Source organism: Callithrix jacchus, chromosome 1, assembly GCF_049354715.1.
Source record: "Callithrix jacchus isolate 240 chromosome 1, calJac240_pri, whole genome shotgun sequence".
Lineage (NCBI taxonomy): Eukaryota > Metazoa > Chordata > Mammalia > Primates > Cebidae > Callithrix > Callithrix jacchus.
In genome coordinates this window covers 111,880,526-111,901,704 of record NC_133502.1, presented here as the reverse complement: position 1 = coordinate 111,901,704, position 21,179 = coordinate 111,880,526, and the positions used below count along the sequence as shown (strand labels likewise).

Sequence of the window (21,179 nt, the reverse complement as noted above, 5' to 3'; positions counted from 1 at the left end):
TTGAACCTGGGATGTGGACGTTGGAGTGAGCAGAGATCACACCATTGCACTCCAGCCTGGGCAACAAGAGTGAAACTCTGTCCCAAAAAAAAAAAAAAAACAAGAATCATTCATTCAATGACCCCTCAACTCACTCTATAACAAAGCACCTAGTACTGGTAAAATAAATTGTTCCAATCTGTTGTCTGTTTAAAATTATCCAATGCCACCTTTCATCTGTTACATTGAGACCAATAATGATATAAATGCAACAAAATAAACCTTATTTCTACACAGCCTTCCAGCACCAGTTATCCAGGGTAGAATACTATTTTTTCTGCTAGGGTTTGGGTCTGTCCTATAAATTTCTTTATTTAATATTTTTAATGCCCCTTGATCTTTTCTGTTTTCAATTTTTTCTTGTCAAGACATTTGCCTTCCATTTCAATACTTAGTATTTACTTTACAACTAATTCTAATTTCTGCTAATCATCATTTCTTGCTAAATTTAAAAAACATTAAAGATTTAATTTTGCTGTCCTCCTTTTATCATTTATAAAAATTTTGAAGCTGATTTAAATAAGAATTCTAAAAATATTCTGTCATACTGACTCAGATCACTATTTGACATAAATCAGGTGGTGACCTGGGCATTCTCTCTTTGACGCCCTCCTTGATCGTCCCCACCTGGCTCCTCCATACCATGCTCTTCTTTGTCCTTTACTGCCCTATGCTCTGAGTCTGATCCTTCACACTGCATTTCCCAGGCTCCCTTGCCCTCTGGCTTCTGTTGGGGATCAGCCAGTCGGGTACCAGCAGGAGTCTGGAGGGTAGGGAGACAGTGAGTTTAGGTATGTGGTCTGACTGTGGCAGTGGGTTCCTAAGCCACAGATCCTTTTAACCACTTCCATAGCTCTAACTGTCACTGGATCTGGTTAATACTGTTTCCTTTCCCTTCCCTTTCTAGCCTAAAAGAGTTCATGGTTTCCTGCTATTGTCAGCCCCTGGGTGCCTTTTCATCCCTTGAGGTTACCTTACACCCTGTCCACAGACAGTGCAGAGTTCTTTCATTACATTCTTCTCTGATAAACTCTTTTGAGGGAATGCTATCTACCTTCTGTTGACACTACTTAAACAACATAATGGTTCATGTTTTTATTATAAACAATTTTATAAAATTTAACAGAAACTGCATTTATCAGTTTATCAGGAACACTAAAAATATACATTTTAAGGTAATTGTTTATTAAACTATAACAAGGTTTCTAGCAATTTTAGATTGAATTTGATGCTCCCAAACTGCTTTAGATTCATGCCATAATTATAAATTAAATTTTTGTTTCAGACTTTGCTATAACTGTGGTAATTTAAAAAAAATCCACACTCAAAATGAGGCAAGTGTCTGTTGACCAAAGAGAAAATAACTTTCCAGTGTGTAACATGAATTTTAAAACAGAGAAGTTGCTCCCACAATAGAATTGATGTTCCCATGATACCACCTTTAGACAGGAAAAAATAAAACTAAATTGATGTCTCCTTTCAGGTATAGATATTGGAACCTTAAAGAAGTTATAGAATTACAACTTTTGTCTTCACCTGGACCATAAATTAAGGTGACATTGGCTTTTTTGTTTTTGAAACAGAGTCTCATTCTGTTGCCCAGGCTGGAGTGCAATGGTGTGATCTCAGCTCACTGCAACCTCCACCTACCGGGTTTAAGAACTTCTCCTGCCTCAGCCTCCCAAGTAGCTGGGATTACAGGTGCCTGCCACCACTCCTGGCTAATTTTTGTATTTTTAGTGGAGACAGACTTCCACCATGTTGGTCAGGTTGGTCTTGAACTGCTGATCTCATGATTTGCCTGCCTTGGCCTCCCAAAGTGCTGGGATTATAAGCATGAGCCACCATACCTGGCCTAATATTGGCTTTTGAATACCCATTTTCCTCATATAACAATTAAGAAATTTACATCAAACCAAAGCTCTGCTTAAAAAATATTTTTCTGAGACAAAGTCTTCCTGTTCATCTGTGAATCTTATTTGGTATAATGGAGTCATTTCTTTTTTCTTTCTTTTTTTTTTAGGGAGGGAAGGAGGGAAGGATGAAGGGAGGAAGGCAGGAAGGGAGGGAAGGAGGAAGGGAGGGAGGAAGGGATGAAGGAAAGAAGGGAGAAAGGTGGGGAGGGAGGGAGGGAGGGAAGGGAAGGGGAAGGCAAGGGGAAGGGAAGAGGAAGGGAGGAAGGAAGGAATTCAAGCAATGAGAGAGACATTGCCAACCTGGATCTAGAGGTTTACAAGTTGATTTCTATTTTTGAGAGAAGGAAAGAAAAAAAATGAGTAAAGGAGAGAAAGAAAGAGGAAGAGAGAGAGGGAGGGTGAATGGAAATATTGCTTTATTCTGAAAAAAAAATGGGTATTAATAATGACCAATCAATGTTTCATTTAAAACTATGAGTAGGTGTGATGTGGTATTGACAAGAATGTATATTTTATGTATTTGAAGTGGAGCGCTCTATAAATATTTATTAAGTTTACTTGTTCCGGATCTGAGTTTGAGTCCTTGATATCCTTATTAATTTTCTGTCTCATTGAATCTAAGTCTCTATGTATCTGGGTGTTAGGATCGTTAGCTCTTGTTGTATTGATCCTTTTACCACTATATCTTTGTTGCTTTAAAATCTATTTTATCTGCTACAAGAATTGCAACTCCTGCTTTTTATTTATTTATTTATTTATTTTTGCTCTCCATTTGGTTGGTAAATCTTTCTCCATTTCTTTGTTTTGAGTCTTTGTGTATCCTTGCATGTGAAACAGGTCTGGATGTAACATGCCGTTGGGTTTTGGCTGTGTCTTTTGATTGGGGATTTAGTCAATTTAAATTTAGGGTTACTGCCATTTGATGTTAACTGGCTGTTCGATCCATTCGTTGATGAAAATTCTTCTTTATGTTGGTGCTCTTTACTTTTTGGTATATTTTTAGAAAGGCTAATACTGGTTGTTTCTTTCTGTGTGTAATGCCTCTTTCAGAAGCTCTTGTAAAGCAGGCCTGGTGGTAATTAAATCTCTGAGTACTTGCTTGTTCATAAAAGATTTTATTTTTCCTTCAGTTGTGAAGCTTAGTTTGGCTGGATATGAAATTCTGGGCTGGAGGTTCTGTTCTTTGAGGATGTTGAATATTGGCCCCATTCTCTTCTGGCTTGTAGAGTTTCTGCTGAGAGATCTGCTGTAAGTCTGATAGGCTTGCCTTTGTGGGTAACCTGACCTTTCTCTCTGGCTGCCCTTAGTATTTTCTCCTTCCTTTCAACCCTGGTGAATCTAACAATTATGTGCCTTGGGGTTGCTCTTCTTGCAGAATATCTTTGTGGTGTTCTCTGTATTACCTGGGGTTGAATATTGACCTGCTTTGCTAGTCATTTCTAATCGTTCTCTGTGTTACAGGCCATAGAACTGTGCTAGAGGTTAACAGTGTTATTACAAATTCCCTGTATTGCTTGATTAAGCTTTCTTGTTTGTACTGTTGTATATTTACCTCATAAATGCCATGTAACACATAATAGTGTTGTTAGACAAAGTTTTAATGTGAACAAATTAATGTGGTTTTCTAGAAAAGTATAATCTAATCTATATATTTTTTTCTAGCCCATCTTGTATTTAAACTCCTTGTTGCCTTTCTTATTTCTTTATGTCTTTGATGGACTTCCAGTAGTTTCTATGACTAGAGCTTATAGTGATGTGTCTTGTGCAGACTGGGTAATGGAACACTTAAGCTTGTATACTTGAAAATGACAGCCTTAAATGGTCATATCAGCCACATGCCCCCCAAAAATAATAGTAATAATTAAGGCCAGCAATAGCAGTTATTTTTTCTTAAAAAATAAAAGTTTAAAGTAAAAATATTATTTTATTATTTTTAAGCCAGCTGTCTTAAGATCTTACCTAACTTAGTTTCTGGGGTTTTTGAGGGTAATGTTTCCCAACACCCCACTTCTCCTGTGCTTATCCTTACACTTAGGCATGAATTTGCAAAGCAATGCCTCAGAATGTTTCTGGAAAAGTATGTTAGAATTACATCATATGGCTGAATAGCAGTGTAGTTGAATATGTTGGGCTTTTAAAATTTGTGTCTTTACATTTGTTTGTGTTAAGGATAGAACCCCAAAGAGAATAATACTGGATTATTTATTAAATGTTTATTAAACAATAACAATACACCAGCCTCTGTACTATTCAATGAAGATATAAAGATGAAAATATAAGGTCGAGTACTTTTATAATATTTATATGTTCTGATGGTTCAAATTATTTTACACAGTGCTTTTCTTAGAAGAAGAAATATTTGGATGATGTTCACTAAACAAAAATTTTGTGTTATCTTTGAATCTGTTTGGTAGGTTTATGATGTTAGTTTTAAATTCCTGGTTAGGTTTAGTTCAAGTATATTTACCAAAGACAAATTAGCAATACAGGGACCATCAGGTTAGGGATTTATTTCATTATGGTAGTAGGATTATGTCATTTGGAATCAGAATTTATTTTACACTTGTTCTATTTTTAAATCATTGTACATGACTTAAATGTCAAATTATAATGTAAAATAATTATTTTCAGTTATGCACCCCAAAATTTGAAGCCACATTTATTTTGAGGGAATTTTGAATGTGAAGACCTCAGAGTATTAGAAGTTATACTGACTGGGGATTATGTGTAATTTTCCTCTCTTGGAAAATCTATCTGTGATTATATGTTTTCTTTTTAATGTACAGAAACAAGTAAAAACACAATGAGAGCTGTAGCTGTAGACCCTGTACTATAATATTAGTAACTGCTAATCTACTCACAAATTTTGGTGAATTTTTTTGTGCATATTACAGTAAAAATTACTACCACCACCATAAGAGTTGATTGGAATTACATATTTATTTTATTTTATTTTATTTTTGAGATAGAGTCTCACTCTGTCACCCAGACTGGAGTGCAGTGGTACAATCTCGGATTACTGCAACCTCTGCCTTCAGGTTCAAGTGATTCTCCTGCCTCAGCTTCCTGAGTAGGTGGGACTCCAGGCATGCATCAGCAAGCCTGGCTAATTTTTGGTATTTTTAGTAGAGACAGGGTTTAGCCATGTTGGCCCAGCTGGTCTCGAAATCCTGACCTCAAGTGCATCCACCCACCTCAGCCTCCCAATTTGCTGGGATTACAGGCATGAGCCACCATGCCTGGCCTGTATATTTTAATTCCATATTTTGCTTATATTTTTAATATTTAAGCATTTGCATAATTAAAGACATTACTGTACTTACAAGTAAGGGAAATTCTATTAGGTTAGATCTTTTAAAACCTCTAAAAATTAATTCATTTTTAAGTAACAGTTTGTTGCTGTGTACCTTTAATAAATACAACAATTAGAGGTTTCATATTCAAGAACTGTCACTTGCAAGGACTGGATACCCTAAAAATTCACAACTCTAAAGAAAAGGGAAAAAAATCTGCCTATTGAGCCATATAAAAGGGAAGAACAAGTAACCTTCAGACAGAAATGGTATAAGGTGAAATAATGATGGCAAGGATTTTGTTTTCTTCATATATTTTATTAGGAGAAAGACTACTGTAGGAAAGGGAAAATTGCTTCTGTGTGCCCTTCTTGATTTTTTTGGCTGGTCTATGAATTAAATTGAAATTAGACAGATTAAAAGGAGAAAAACCATTTTAATTACTACATATGCACAGGAATCCCACCAAAATATAAGACTCCAGGAAGCAGCCAGATGATTGAGACAGATACCATCTTAAGCTAGAGTAAGGAATAGAAATAATAATTTGGGGGTGCTGGGGAGTGGTAGAGACATTGTGGGAACACAAAAGGAGGAAGTAAGTGGTGAATAAAGGTTACCTTGCTATGTAGATAAAAGTCTCTTCAGTGATAAAAAGTTATCTATAAGTAACTCTCTTTCTGGCAAAGATAGATATATTTGCTAATATGAATTTCCTCTACAAATGAGAAATTATACTTTATTTTAAGCAGATGGGGAGGCGAAGTACTTTTTCTGCTTTGACTTGTTCTCAGTTTCTTTTAGTTAAAAATAATACATCAAAGTGGCATATTTTGGGATGACTTGTTCTGACCCCATCACTACTTGGTGGGAAGATACTACCCAGCATTATAATATCATGTGGTACTTTCTTTTAAAAAGTGTTTAAACATGATAAAATTTCCTCAAAGCTTTATGATGTAAAATGAGGTATCTCAGATATGGACTTCTCCAGTGAGAGGATCCCAAAGGCTTTATACCCTTCATGTTCTATTGTGGGTTGGGGTGCAGTGGAGAAGAAATGCTAGCGTATTTGTAGCTTTATCAAATTGAAAACTCAGAGTATCTAATTATTACTCAGAAATCAAATTGTTGTCCATGGACTTCCTTCTTCACAGCGATTCAAAGCACTTGCTGCAAAAAGGGAAGATCACAGCTTGCTTTTCTGTTTTCCTTCCTCCAAGCAAAATCTTGTGTCACTTGTTTCCCTTAACAGAATTAACTTATCTCCTTGGATTGCTTGTCATTGTTTTTATGTAGTTCAGTAACTATTAAGTACTTTTCATCTGTGATTAAAATCATACTACTTCTGGAGGGTCTCTGGCGTGTTTCAGTCCTATGACTGAGCAGCATGTTTCTCATCTTCCTAAATCTGGGCAGCAAAGCACTGCTGGAAGGTAACCCACCCCTAATATTTCTTCTTTGGGGGTTGGTGAGCAGTAAGGGTGAAACTGCTGCCCTATCAGCTTGCCCAGAGTCACAAAGAGAACCTCACACTTGGAAGGGACCTTATTTGTTGTCTGCTCCCGTTTTACTGTTTATCCACTGATGTCCTAATCTACCTGCTGTAGTCCTTGGTGTGGTTCAGGCTTTGCTCTACCCATCCATTCAGATTTGGGCACCAAGCTACAAAATTCATATTTGCACAGATCTCAGCAATGTCCTCCTTCCGGTTCTATGCCTCCTGGTTCTAGTCTTGAAAAAAAAGAAAATGAGGAGATGAAAGTGACCGGCATTCTCAGGGCTGCCTCAAAGCTAGAGATAGAGAAGAGGAAGAAGCTCACAAACTTGAGTGTGCTGAGCACAGCTGACACCAAGGCCAGCCAGTGTGCCCTGTATTCTTATGCTCTGTAAATTCAGGGACCTGAGGGCAGCACCTGGGACAGCTGCTTGCAGTGTTCTCGCATTCTGCTTTTTCCTGAGCCACAGTGTACATGTTTAGGCAGAGGCCTTCAAGCCACTGACCATTGTTTGCTTGCTTGCTCTCTTCCTCCTTCCCTCCTCTCCTCCCTCCCTTTTCTTCCTTCTTTCCTCCATTTCTTCCTCCCTCCCGCCATCCCTTCTTTCTTTCTGTCCCTCCCTCCCTCCATCCCTTCTTTCTTTCTGTCCCTCCCTCCTGCCTTCCTTCCCTCTTTCCTTTCTTCTTTCAATAAATATTTGATGAACACCTATCTAAGGTGATCAGGATACAGAATGGAACTCAGTCACTACTCATACAGCCTACATTTAGTAGAAATGACCAACAGTACCTAAAGAAATACACAGTGTAAGTCGAGCTAAGTGCTGTGATGAACACTAAAACTGGATGAAGAAATTAGCTAAGAGCTGTCTTTGGGAGAGAAGTACTTCAATAGAAACCTGAATAAAGTGAGGGGAAAGCCATAGGCAAGATGAGGGTAGTAAGAACGCTTACTTCTTTGATTTTACGTGGAAGAAAGTCCATGAGCTCATTTCCTAATAGGCTGGTTCTATCCATTGCTAGTAATAGGAAGCCTACAGTTTTGTTTTGTAGTCTTCACATTCATACTCACCACTGAAGTATTTGCTTCCAGCATCAAAATTTACTCATAAGAAAAAAATAAGATTGGAATTTAATTTAAACTTTTGGTTAAAACTGTGCTTTTCAAAAATTCTGCTTTAGTAGAATAGTCTTATGTTTGCCTTTATTTTTACTGTGAAATATGAATCACATTGAAATGTATAATTTTAAGATGAGAATCATTTTGTGATTCTTCAATTCACTGAAAATGAAGTGCCTAACTTTGATGAGATAAATTGTTCCAGTCTTTGTTGTAGTTGTAGATTTACCCATAGCTGGCTTCCATCTGTTACATTCAGATGATAATGATAAAATGTGTCATTTCTACCCAATCTTCCAGCACCGACTAGCTAGAAGAAAAACTATTTTTCTGCTAGGTTTTTGCCCTTCTTAAAAAAAGTCTTTAGTAGTTTCAAATGCCCTCTGGATATGAAGAGCCTTTAAATGCAACACTAAAAACAACTTTTCATATGTGAAAATGTTTTATTTAAATTATTCTGTTGTGGCCCAGCATGGTGGCTCACGCCTGTAATCCCAGCACTTTGGGATTACAGGCGTGAGGTGGGTGGATCACCTGATGTCAGGAATTTGAGACCAGCCTGGCCAACATAGTGAAACCCCACCCCTATTAAAAGTATAAAAATTAGCTGGGTGTCGTGGTGTGTGCCTGTAGTTCCAGTTATCCGGGAGGCTGAGGCAGGAGAATCCTTGAACCTGGGAGGTGGAGGTTGCACTGAGCCAAGATTGTGCCACCTTAATTCCAGTTTGAGTGACAGAGTGAGACTTTGCCTCAAAAAAGAAAAAAAGTGTTAAGTTAGAGGATGAACCCTAATGTATTTCTTAATGGTATTCAATCAAAGTTTTAAAATCCACCTTTTTTGTCAATGTTTACTTAAAAATGCCTTGGAAAAATGAAAATATGCAAATTAGGATTAAGAAACTACATCTTGATTTGGTTCTTTTTGCCTGTTTCAAGAGACAGGCTTCCAATTTATTATGCTGTCCCATAGGTCAGTGGATAAAAGAAAATGCCAGGACAAGCAGTGAATATTGTTATACAAAGGAATTTACACTGTTTAAAGATGTTCTTAAGTTTAATGCTTCTTTCACCTGCTTATTTATTATCTTCTACTACATGAGTTCTTCATACTTTCTTACTTCATAAGGAAATGCTACTCTTATTTCTTAATGAGCCTTGCTTCATAATTGTGCAAAGTTATTTACACAGAAAGATGGTCAGAACTACTCTCCAGGATTTCAGTGATTTCTGGATTGAAGTCCAGATTTGAAGTACCAGTAATTGACTGAGTTGCTTGCTTGCCAGTTATTGTAAATAAACTAATATAATGCCTCAGACTAATAATGTCATAGAGAAGATTCATTTTTTTATTTTCATATATCTGTAGCATATATCAGTAACTTTACCCAAACCCTAATAAAGTTTGTCATCTTAATGTATTTGTACATGAACTTAACTACCACTAGTTCTCAAGTACTTCTCTTGAAAATTGTAAAACCCCAATTGTATATTACACCTATTTGAAGATAATCTGTTTGAAGATAATCTTTCATTAAGTTTTTTTTTTCCTTTGCAAAGTCTTTTCATCACTAGGAAAATCCAAGTGTAATGTTTTGAGTGTAAGGTTCCATTGTCTTAATGCCTTCTAATAAATTGTAAAACAAAAAAATTGGAATGTTTCAAGATAGCATGGGTAGCCTTGCTGCAAAGCCTTGCAGAATAGGGGCTTCTCTATCCCCTTCCCTCACCCTCGTTGCCTTCACAGAGGCTCCATTGCAGTCAGCTTCTATTTGGCTTGCTGTTTGGAAACAGTTTCACTGTAGTCTATCTTGAGCAAAAAGAGAGTTAATAAAAAAACAGACATGTTTGAATTAGTGATAGAGGGAACTATGGTGAATTTTGTTTATAGCATCCAATATTTGAACTTTTTCCTAAATGAAAAGTTATATTAAAAAAAACTTCTCATAAAAAAGTCCTGAAGGGAAGTTTCATTCAGTTTATGTTTTCTCCCTCGTTACTTCACTACATCTGAGACACTCGTCTTGTTCTTTTCTCAATGGCTGTGTTAGAAACTAGTAAATATGTCTTGCTTCCTCTGCCTTCCCTGCTGATCCTCAGTTGATCAGGAAGTCAAATAGGCTTCCTGCTTTTGCTTCCCAGGAATTAAAAAAATCTTAGTCACAACATCAAAACGTCTAGGTCATTTGGCCTTTGAAACTTTCACTTCCCAAAGGTTACTTGTAATGAACGTGTTAATAGTTCCTTAGGAAAGGGATCTGTATGAAACTTGGTGTTAATAATAAAAGTAGCAACACTAGATAGAATGCTGGGCTAGGGAGATGGTTATTTCTAGAGATTCACCAACTGAAGGAGAATGTATCGCACTATACAGTGCTGTTCTTCCCAGGTCGTCTAACATCTGGGTATAGTTTTCAGTATTCATTTCCAGGGAGGCACAGATTTGTATTTGGTTGGCCTTTTTCTTATTGTCAGTTTTAAAAATCTTTAAAATGAAAATCACTTCTCTTTGGAATCAACACAGAAAAAATAGTAGCTCAACTTTCAATCAGCAAATGGTTAGATATTGTTAGAAAGAAATTACTTAATTCCTTGAGTTAGCACGTTCTTATTCCCAGCTTATTTTTTAAAAATAGAAACCTCAGCAAAAACTACAAACTAGTCCCAATGGATTCAGAATTTCTGAACAATGGATTCAGAATTTCTGAATCCAAAAGATTGAAAATAAGCAGCACAGCTCATTTCCTTACCAATAGGTAAGAAAAAAATTAAGATTGTTAATTCTCTTGTTCTGTGATTCTCTTTGAGACGGTCCACATCTGTTGCTGATTAAAAAGATTAATATTGAGAGACCTTACTAAATTATAGAAGAAACTTCTCTGAGAGGTATAGTAATAAGAAATTGCTGTTAGATTTACACTTACCATATTGGGGTTATATAGCATCATTTAACTGCTAAAGCTATTTTTTTTAATCCACATATTTCTTTTTTTTTTTTTTTTTTTTTGAGATGGGGTTTCACTGTTGTTACCCAGACTGGAGTGCAATGGTACAATCTCGGCTCACCGCAACGTCCGCCTTCTGGGTTCAAGCAATTCTCCAGCCTCATTCTCCCGAATAGCTGGGACTACAGGTGCGCACCACCATGCCCATCTAATTTTTGTATTTTTAGTAGAGATGAGGTTTCACCTTGTTGACCAGGATGGTCTCGATCTGTTGATCTCGTGATCCACCCGCCTCGGCCTTCCAAAGTGCTGGGATTATAGGCGTGAGCCACCGTGCCCGGCCAAAATCCACATATTTCATAGTAACCATAATAAAAAATCAACAAGAGGCATAGGAAATAGAAGGCTTTTAAATGTATTTCGTATTATTATGAGATGTTCATTTTCCCAACCAGCTATTTCTTGTTATTGTGTAGATGCTAGGAGAAACAAAAAGGGTGTTTTTTATCCCGACTTCACTCATTGAGGGAGAAAATAAAAATGGCAGGGTAAAGTCATCTTATTATAATGTTGCAAATAGTCTTTAAAATCCAGAAATTTTGGCTGGACACAGAGGCTCACACCTGTAATCCCAGTACTTTGGTAGGCCAAAGCAGGCAGATTACCTAAGGCCAGGAGTTTGAGACCAGCCTGCCCAACCTGGTGAAACCATGTCCCTACTAAAAATATAAAAATTAGCCAGGTGTGGTGACACACACCTGTAATTCCAGTTACTCAGGAAGCTGAAGCAGGAGAATCACTTGAACCTGGGAGGTGGAGGTTGCAGTGAGCCAAGACTGTGCCACTGCACTACAGCCTGGGCAACAGAGTGAGACTCTGTCTCAAAAATAAATAAAAAAAATAATTAATCCAGATATTTTAATAAAGGGAGATGCCAAAAATACTAATAATAGTTAATTTTTACTGAGTGCTTATTAAATGCCAGTCACTAGTCTGAACATTTTATGTATTTTCTTATTTCATTTTATAATCACTCAGTAAGGAAATCTAATTATTTCCTTTTGATAGATGAGATAACTAAAGCCCAAAGATGTAAAGCAGCTTGCCTGAGGTTATAAGCTGGTATATAGGGGAGCCCAGATTCGAATCAAGGAGTCTGACTACAGAATTGGAATGTTTATCTCCTCCTGCTTCAAAAATTCATGAAGCTTATGCATTAGCTGAGACATGCTAATGTGAGAGTGTGAGTTAGCCATAAGCAGTTTGCTTTATGAATAACCATATTATAATTTCACAATAATGAATAAGAAGTGTTAGGAGTTTTAAGATACAATTTAAGATGAATTATGGTAATAAATAATACATCCTTCTGGGACTGATTGTCAATGGCAATTCATTTATATCAATATACTAACCCTAAGCAATTAATCAGAATTATGATAATTATGACCATCTCTTTATTGCAAACATCTATAACAACTTGACAAATATCAATTTATCCTAAAAGCACCTCTCTGGAGTAGTCCTGAGACCAGATAATATAACTGCTATTACAGTGTCTAAGATTTAAATGGGAAAAAACCCAAAGTTAGGCACAGAAAACTCGAAATTTGTCTCAATGTGTTCAGCATGCTTAGCCTTGTTGCTGCCTCACATACTTTCCCCCTTTAGGTCTCATGGTATATATGTCAGAGCTCTAAGAGATGAGTTTAGTGTTGCCCAAGCCAGGCCAACTTCTCACCTCTGTGCATCCTCGCAGCTAAGATCAGCCTCAAATTGTCCAACTGAGAGGAATATGCCCTTGTCTACTTCTGCATGGAAGCAGTGAGGGAGGGGAGGGGCATCCAAATTGCCTGCACAGGCTTTCCAGCCAATACTCCTTCCCCCAAGTCCTACAGAGAACCTAGTAAGTCACTAGCTTTGAGGTGTCTTGGCTTGCTAAAAGTTTAAGGACAGCTGAGTTAGACAATGCGTGAATATGATTGACCCTGTCAAGACACCTGTGGGGCTCCTGCTTTGTTTATTAGTTCATCCATGGAAAAGGGCTAGCCTTATTCTTGCTTCAAGGCCACAAACTCTGCCTTTTATTCTGGGGGACAGTCTCCAAAATGTGTGTCACTGATTACAGAGTGACGTGGAGAGAGCAGAGTTTGGTCTACACCAGTTTATCACTGCTTCTGATCAAAGGCCAAAGACATGGCCAATGTGGCATCATCTTTGTACCCAGCAGCATTTTATGGAATTTTCTGATATGAAATCAAAATATGCTGTCCTCAAGAGAAGTATTGTGATAATCTAGGTGAAACTAGTATTGCAGCAGGATGACTTCCTTTTCTTATCTTAGCTTTTACTTCCCAGGCAATGTTTTTAAGACATGTTGGCTGCTTTCTGTTCTACTCCAAGAAACCAAATGCCATAAATTGCAACTGCTTCAAAGATAAATACTCTTATTTTGAATTAGCACAAATTAAAACCATATCGCATTATACAGAGTTGCCTCAAATCAGTGATTTTTGATAAAGTTAATAATACTATATGCACACACACATTTAACCATTTGAATCAAGTTTTTAAAGTCTTTTGTCACCAACACCAATTCAGCAAAGTACTTTTCTGGCTATTGGGATGTGCTGTGAATCCTTTAATTGTTTTTAGAAAATCCTGCTGCTTTGATATTTAGGGTGGAAAGACCTAATGATGGAAAAAAGCACCCCAAAACCCAAAAATCAACCACTAATGTCCCCCTTATTATAATTTTCTGACAATGGAGAATTATGTTAGTAAATAGAAGTTTTTTTCTTTTTGAAGATATAGTCATTTTGTGTTTTGAAGACATTTTAAAAATCTCCACTTGATATCATATATGAAAAGCAGCACAGCTGTAAACTTGACTCAGTATTATTTTTCTTTGTTGGCTACAGCTGGGCTTGCCTTTTTACACATATTATCTCTAAGTCACACAACAGTTTGCAAGGTAGGAGTGACAGGGTACATTGGGGGAGCTGCAGTTTAGAGGAATACCATGGTTGAGATCAGGTAACGATTACCTGAAGGTGCCTGAGTTAGAGATCTGGGTCTCTCTGGCTCCAAAGCCATTAACCCCAGCTTGATTTGCTGAATTATGAAATGCCAAGAAGAATAAACATGGTTTGTAGAGGAAAGGTGAGAATGATGTGATAGCGTTTGCATTCTGCCTTTGAACTCTGGGACAGAGCCCAGGTGGGAAGGGTCTTCAGCCCCCACAACCTGCCTCTGACTCTCTCTGCCTGAAGCCACTCTGTTTGGCCCCTCCTGTGATCTTTCAAATTTTGAAACTGTTCCGGCATGAGGCTGCCTTAATAAATTCTCATAAGCATGTCATGTCTAGGTCTTCCTCGGGCAGTTTTGTGGTTTTTCAGGGCATATTTTACATGGAGAAAGGCGAAATGTAAACAAGAACTGAACTAGTCACAGGGTTGACAATTGCTAAGTTTTTGGTTTTTTTTTTTTGAGACAGTTTTTTTCTTGTTGCCCAGGCTGGAGTACAATAGCGCAGTCTGCTCACTGCAACCTCTGCCTCCTGGGTTCAAGTGATTCTCCTGCCTCTGCCTCCCAAGTAGCTGGGATTCCAGGCATGTACCATCATGCCTGCCTAACTTTTTTGTATTTAGTAGAGATGGGGTTCCACCATGTTGGACAGGCTGGTCTCGAACTCCTGACCTCTGGTGATCCACCCTCCCTGGCCTCCCAAAGTGCTGGGATTATAGGCATGAGCCACCTTGCCCGGCCCAATTGCTGGTATTTTAAACAAAAATACCCTCCCATCCTGAAGCAGACCAGGGCTGGTATCTGGATTTTAGAACCTTCTAGACAGCCTGCATTGGTTCCTCTGACCCACTAGATTTCCTCAATGACTCTCTGACCCCAATGGCACCTTCCTGGTGCTTCTGGCCATGATGTACCAACCTTCCTGGGTACTTTTCCTTTCAGGTCCCTGGAAATCATACCCTTGTTGCTAACTCCTCCTTGATACATGTCCTGGCAGTTCAGCTTTCCTGATGTGCATTCTCGCTGGGAGTTCCCACAGGTGCTGTCCTTTAATGAACGTTTGTTTCACTTACTGTGAAGCTGGTTTCTCTACTTTGTCTTTATGATGACCTTCAGTCACTAGGAAGAATGCCATTTTATCGTGGAAGGCAGGCCAACAAACTCCTGTCTCATTTTGTTTTCTCCGTAAATTTGTCTGGGGTCACCTACAAAATTCCCAACCCCTTCTGAGAGGTTTCAGTGAATCATTTGCAAAGCAAAGAAGATGAGGATGTCTAGGACTAAGCAATTGGGATCTTCCTAGATTAGTTACACCTCTCTGCCCACCTCCCCAGGTTTCCTCTGATGACTCATTATTCAGGTGGTGCTGGAGGAAATGGAAAGGCTTTCCAAAGTCTTTTAATGACCCCCGTCAAAGCACATGGCATTTTATACATACCCTGACAGGTGGGGGCTGACCTGGTCCTATCAGCTAGACCATCAAGTTTTCCTGCAAAACATAAACAATTTCACAGATTGCCACCATCAGACAAGGCCATGCTGTGACCATGATGGATAAAGACATAAAACAAGACCATTCTATAGTCATGCCAGAACACTAACAACCATATGAATGTTGTCCAAACCAGAGAAATAACCAAGTGTTCCCCCATGCTGACTAATAGCAGTGCTGCTGCAGGCTTACTATTTATAACTCTTACCTGCTTTTTTCTTCCTGCTTCTAAGTGAATCTTTTTCTTTTAATTGCATTTTAGGTTTTGGAGTACATGTGAAGAACATGGAAGATTGTTGCATAAGTACACACGTGGCAGTGTGATTTGCTGCCTTCCTCCCCTTCACCTATATCTAGCATTTCTCCTCATGCTATCTCTCCCTAACTCCCCACCCCGCGCTGACCCTCCTCTATTCCCCCCAACAGACCCCAGTGTATAGTGCTCCCCTCCCTGTGTCCATGTGTTCTCATTGTTCAACACCTGCCAATGAGTGAGAACATGCAGTATTTCATTTTCTGTTCTTGTATCAGTTTGCTGAGAATGATGGTCTCCAGGTTCATCCATGTCCCTACAAAGGACACAAACTCATCGTTTTTGATGTCTGCATAATATTCCATGGTGTATATGTGCCACATTTTCCCTATCCAGCCTGTCATCAATGGGCATTTGGGTTGGTTCCAGGTCTTTGCTATTGTAAACAGTTCTGCAATGAACATTTGTGTGCATGTGTCCTTATAGTAGAATGATTTATAATCCTTTGGATATATACCCAGTAATGGGATTGCTGGGTCAAATGGAATTTCTATTTTTAGGTCGTTGAGGAATCACCACACTGTCTTCCACAATGGTTGAACTAATTTACACTCCCACCAGCAGTGTAAGAGGGTTCCTATTTCTCCACATCCTCTCCGGCCTCTGTTGTTTCCAGATTTTTTAATGATCACCATATTAACTGGTGTGACATGGTATCTCAATGTAGTTTTGATTTGTGTTTCTCTAAAGACCAGTGAGGATGAGCATTTTTTCATATGTTTGTTGGCCTCATGTATGTCTTCTTTTGTAAAGTGTCTGTTCATATCCTTTGCCCACTTTTGAATGGGCTTGTTTGTTTTGTTCTTGTAAATCTGTTTTAGTTCTTTGTAAATTCTAGATATCAGCCCTTTGTCAGATGGGTAAACTGCAAAAATTTTTCCTATTCTGTTGGTTGCTGATTCACTCTAATGACTGTTTCTTTTGCTGTGCAGAAGCTGTGGAGTTTGATTAGGTCCCGTTTGTCTATTTTGGCTTTTGTTGCCAATGCTTTTGGTATTTTGGTTATGGAGTCCTTGCCTGCTCTTATGTCCTGAATGGTTTTGCCTAGATTTTCTTCTAGGGTTTTTATGGTGTTAGGTCTTATGTTTAAGTCTTTAATCCATCTGGAGTTAATTTTAGTATAAGGTGTCAGGAAGGGGTCCAGTTTCTGCTTTCTGCACATGGCTACCCAGTTTTCCCAACACCATTTATTAAACAAGGAATCCTTTCCCCATTGCTTGTTTTTGCCAGGTTTGTCAAAGATCGGATGGTTGTAGTTATGTTGTGTTGCCTCCAAGGCGTCTGTTCTGTTCCATTGGTCTATATCTCTGTTTTGGTACTAGTACCATGCTGTTTTGATTACTGTAGCCTTGTAGTATAGTTTGAAGTCTGGTAGTGTGATGCCTCCTACTTTGTTCTTTTTGATTAGAATTGACTTGGCTATGCGGGCTCTCATTTGGTTACATATGAAGTTTAAGGTGTTTTTTTCCAGTTCTGTGAAGAAGGTCATTGGTAGCTTGATGGGGATAGCGTTGAATCTGTAAGTTACTTTGTGCAGTATGGCCATTTTCACGATATTGATTCTTCCTAACCATGAACATGGAATGTTTCTCCATCTGTTTGTGTCCTCTCTTATTTCATTGAGCAGTGGTTTGTAGTTTTCCTTGAAGAGGTCCTTTACATTCCTTGTGAGTTGTATTCCTAGGTATTTTATTCTCTTTGTAGCAATTGTGAATGGCAGTTCGTTCTTGATTTGGCTCTCTTTAAATCTGTTATTGGTGTATAGGAATGCTTGTGATTTTTGTACATTGATTTTGTATCCTGAGACTTTGCTGAATTTGCTTATCAGTTTCAGGAGATTTTGTCCTGAGACGACGGGGTCTTCTAGATTTACAATCATGTTGCCTGCAAATAGAGACAATTTGGCTTCCTCCTTTCCTATTTGAATACCCTTTATTTCTTGTTCTTGCGTGATTGCTCTGGCTAGAAATTCCAGTACTATATCGAATAGAAGTGGTGAGAGAGGGCATCCTTGTCTAGTGCCAGATATCAAAGGGAATGCTTCCAGTTTTTGCCCATTCAATAAGATATTGGCTGTTGGTTTGTCATAAATAGCTTTTATTATTTTGAAATATGTTCCATCAATACCTAGTTTATTGAGGGTTTCTAGCATAAAGAGCTGTTGAATTTTGTCAAAGGCCTTCTCTGCATCAATTGAGATAATCATGTGGTTTTTGTCTTTGGTTCTGTTTATGTGGTGAATTACTTTTACAGACTTGCATATGTTTAACCAGCCTTGCATCCCCAGCATGAATCCTACTTGATCATGGTGGAAAAGCTTTTTGATGTGCAGTTGCAATTGGTTTGCCAGTATTTTCTTGAAGATTTTTGCGTCTGTGTTCATCATGGATATTGGCCTGAAGTTTTCTTTTCTTGTTGAATTTCTGCTGGGTTTTGGTATCAGGATGATATTGGTCTCATAAAATGATTTGAGAAGGATTCCCTCTTTTTGGATTATTTGGAATAGTTTCAGAAGGAATGGTACCAGCTCCTTTTTGTATGTCTGGTAGAATTCGGCTGTGAACCCATCTGGACCTGGGCTTTTTCTGGGTGGTAGGCTCTTAATTGCTGCCTCAACCTCAGATCTTGTTATTGATCTCTTCAGGGTTTCGATTTCTTCCTGGTTTAGGCTTGGGAGGATGCAAGTGTCCAGGAATTTATCCATTTCTTCCAGGTTTACTAGTTTATGTGCATAGAGTTGTTTGTAATAATCTCTGATGATGGTTTGAATTTCTGTGGAATCTGTGGTGATATCCCCTTTATCGTTTTTTATTGCATCTATTTGGTTATTCTCTCTTTTCTTTTTTATTAATCTGGCTAGAGGTCTGTCTATTTTGTTGACCTGTTTTAAAAACCAGCTCTTGGATTTATTGATTTTTTGAAGGGTTTTTTTGTGTCTCTATCTCCATCAGTTCTGCTCTGATCTTAGTTATTTCTTGTCTTCTACTAGGTTTTGAGTTTTTTTGATCTTGCTCCTCTAGCTCTTTCAATTTTGACAATAGGGTGTCAATTTTGGATGTTTCCTTGCTTCTCATGTGGGCACTTATTGCTATATATTTTCCCCTAGAGACTGCTTTCAATGTGTTTCTGAGATTCTGGGTATGTTGTGTCTTTGTTCTTGTTGGTTTCAAAGAACATCTTTATTTCTGCCTTCATTTCATTGTTCATCCAGTCAACATTCAAGAACCCGTTGTTCAGTTTCCATGAAACTGTGTGGTTCTGAGTTAGTTTCTGAATTCTGAGTTCTCACTTGATTGCACTATGGTCTGAAAGATTGTTTGTTATGATTTCCGTTCTTTTGCATTTGCTGAGGAGTGATTTACTTCCAAGTATGTGATCAATTTTAGAGTAGGTGTGATGTGGTGCTGAGAAGAATGTATATTCTGTGGATTTGGGGTGGAGAGTTCTGTAAATGTCTATCAGGTTTGCTTGTTCCAGGTCTGCGTTCAAGTCCTGGATATCCTTGTTAATTTTCTGTCCAGTTGATCTGTCTAATATTGACAATGGGGTGTTAAAGTCTCCCACTATTACTTTTTGTAAGTCATTAAGAACTTGCCTTATGTATCTGGGTGCTCCTGTATTGGGTGAGTATATATTTAGGATCGTTAGCTCTTCTTGTTGCATCGATCCTTTTACCATTATGTAATGTCCTTCTTTGTCTCTTTTGATCTTTGTTGCTTTAAAGTCTATTTTATCAGAGACGAGAATTGCAACTCCTGCTTTTATTTGCTCTCCATTTGCTTGGCAAATCTTCCTCCATCCCTTTATTTTGAGCCTTTGTGTATCCTTGCATGTGAGATGGGTTTCCTGGATATAGCACACCAATGGGTTTTGGCTTTTTATCCAATTAGCCAGTCTGTGTCTTTTGATTGGGACATTTAGTCCATTTACATTTAGGGTTAATATTGTTATGTGTGAATTTGATCCTGCCATTTTGATGCTAGCCAGCTGTTTTGCTTGTTAGTTGATGCAGATTCTTCATTTTGTTGATGTTCTTTACCATTTGGTATGTTTTTTGGAGTGGCTAGTACTGTTTGTTCCTTTCTATATGTAGTGCCTCTTTCAGGAGCTCTTATAAAGCAGGCCTGGTGGTGACAAAATTTCTGAGTACTTACTTATTCGCAAGTACTTATGAAGCTTAGTTTGGCTGGATATGAAATTCTTGGTTGAAAGTTCTTTTCTTTAAGGATGTTGAATATTGGCCCCCACTCTCTTCTGGCTTGTAGGGTTTCTGCTGAGAGATCTGCTGTGAGTCTGATGGGCTTCCCTTTGTGGGTAACCTGACCTTTCTCTCTGGCTGCCCTTAGGATTTTTTCCTTCATTTCGACCCTGGTGAATCTGACAATTATGTGCCTTGGGGTTGCTCTTCTTGAGGAATATCTTTGTGGTGTTCTCCGTATTTCCTGGAGTTGAATATTGGCCTGCCTTGCTAGGTTGGGGAAGTTTTCCTGGATAATATCCTGAAGAGTGTTTTCCAGCTTGGATTCTTTCTCTTCGTCACATTCAGGTATCCCTATCAAACGCAGATTAGGTCTTTTCACATAATCCCATATTTCTTGCAGACTTTGTTCGTTCCTTTTTATGCTTTTTTTCTCTAATCTTGCCTTCTTGTTTTATTACATTGAGTTGATCTTCAACCTCTGGTATCCTTTCTTCTGCTTGGTCAATTCAGCTGTTGAAACTTGTGCATGCTTCGTGAAGTTCTCGTGTTGTGTTTTTCAGTTCCATCTATTCACTTATATTCCTCTCTATGTTGTCCATTCTCATTAGCATTTCATCAAATCTTTTTTCAAGGTTCTTAGTTTCTTTGCATTTTGTTAGCTCACAGAAGTTTCTCGTTACCCACCTTCTGAAGTCTGATTCTGTCATTTCATCACACTCATTCTCCATCCTGCCTTGTTCCCTTGCTGGTGAGAAGTTGTGAGCCCTTGGAGGAGGAGAGGTGTTCTGGTTTTGGGTGTTTTCCTCCTTTTTGCACTGGTTTCTTCCCATCTTTGTGGGTTTATTCACCTGTCGTCTTTGTAGTTGCTGATTTTCAGATTGGGTCTCTGAGTGGACATCCAGTTTGTTGATGATGAAGTTTTTTCTGTTTCTTAGTTAACCTTCTAACAGTCTGGCCCCTCGGCTGTAGGACTGCTGAGGTCCACTCCAGGCCCTGCTTGCCTGGGGATCACCTGCAGCAGCTGCCGAACAGTAAGGGTTGCTGACAGTTTCTTCTTCTGCTATCTTTGCCCGAGAATGATGCCCGCCAAATGTCAGTCTGATCGGTCCTTTGTGAGGTGACGCTATGGGGGTCAGGGAGCTGCTTGAGGAGACAGTCTGTCCTTTATAGGAGCTCAAGTGCTGAGCTGTGAGCTCCGTTGTTCATTCAGAGCTGCTGGGCAGGTACGTTTAAGTCAGCTGCAACAGAACTCATAAACCCTTTTTTTTTCCCCAGGTGCTCTGTCCTGGGGAGTTAGGGCTTTATTTATGAGTTTCCATTGTGCTGCTGCCTTTTTTA

General features: G+C 38.5%; 1 protein-coding gene across 7 annotated transcripts in view; it reads left to right on the top strand.

Annotated features, from left to right (window-relative positions):
- Positions 1–21,179, top strand: part of PLGRKT (plasminogen receptor with a C-terminal lysine) — a 281,104-nt gene that overhangs the window by 235,139 nt on the left and 24,786 nt on the right. Inside the window, exon 1 of one of the 7 annotated variants that reach the window (XM_035305204.3) lies at positions 14,806–14,874. The exons of the other annotated variants lie outside the window; for them this stretch is intronic. Coding sequence (XP_035161095.2) covers positions 14,821–14,874 — 54 coding nt within the window. The 5' untranslated portion in view covers positions 14,806–14,820. Of the gene's footprint in view, positions 1–14,805; positions 14,875–21,179 lie in introns of those variants that run through there. 7 annotated transcript variants of the gene reach the window in all.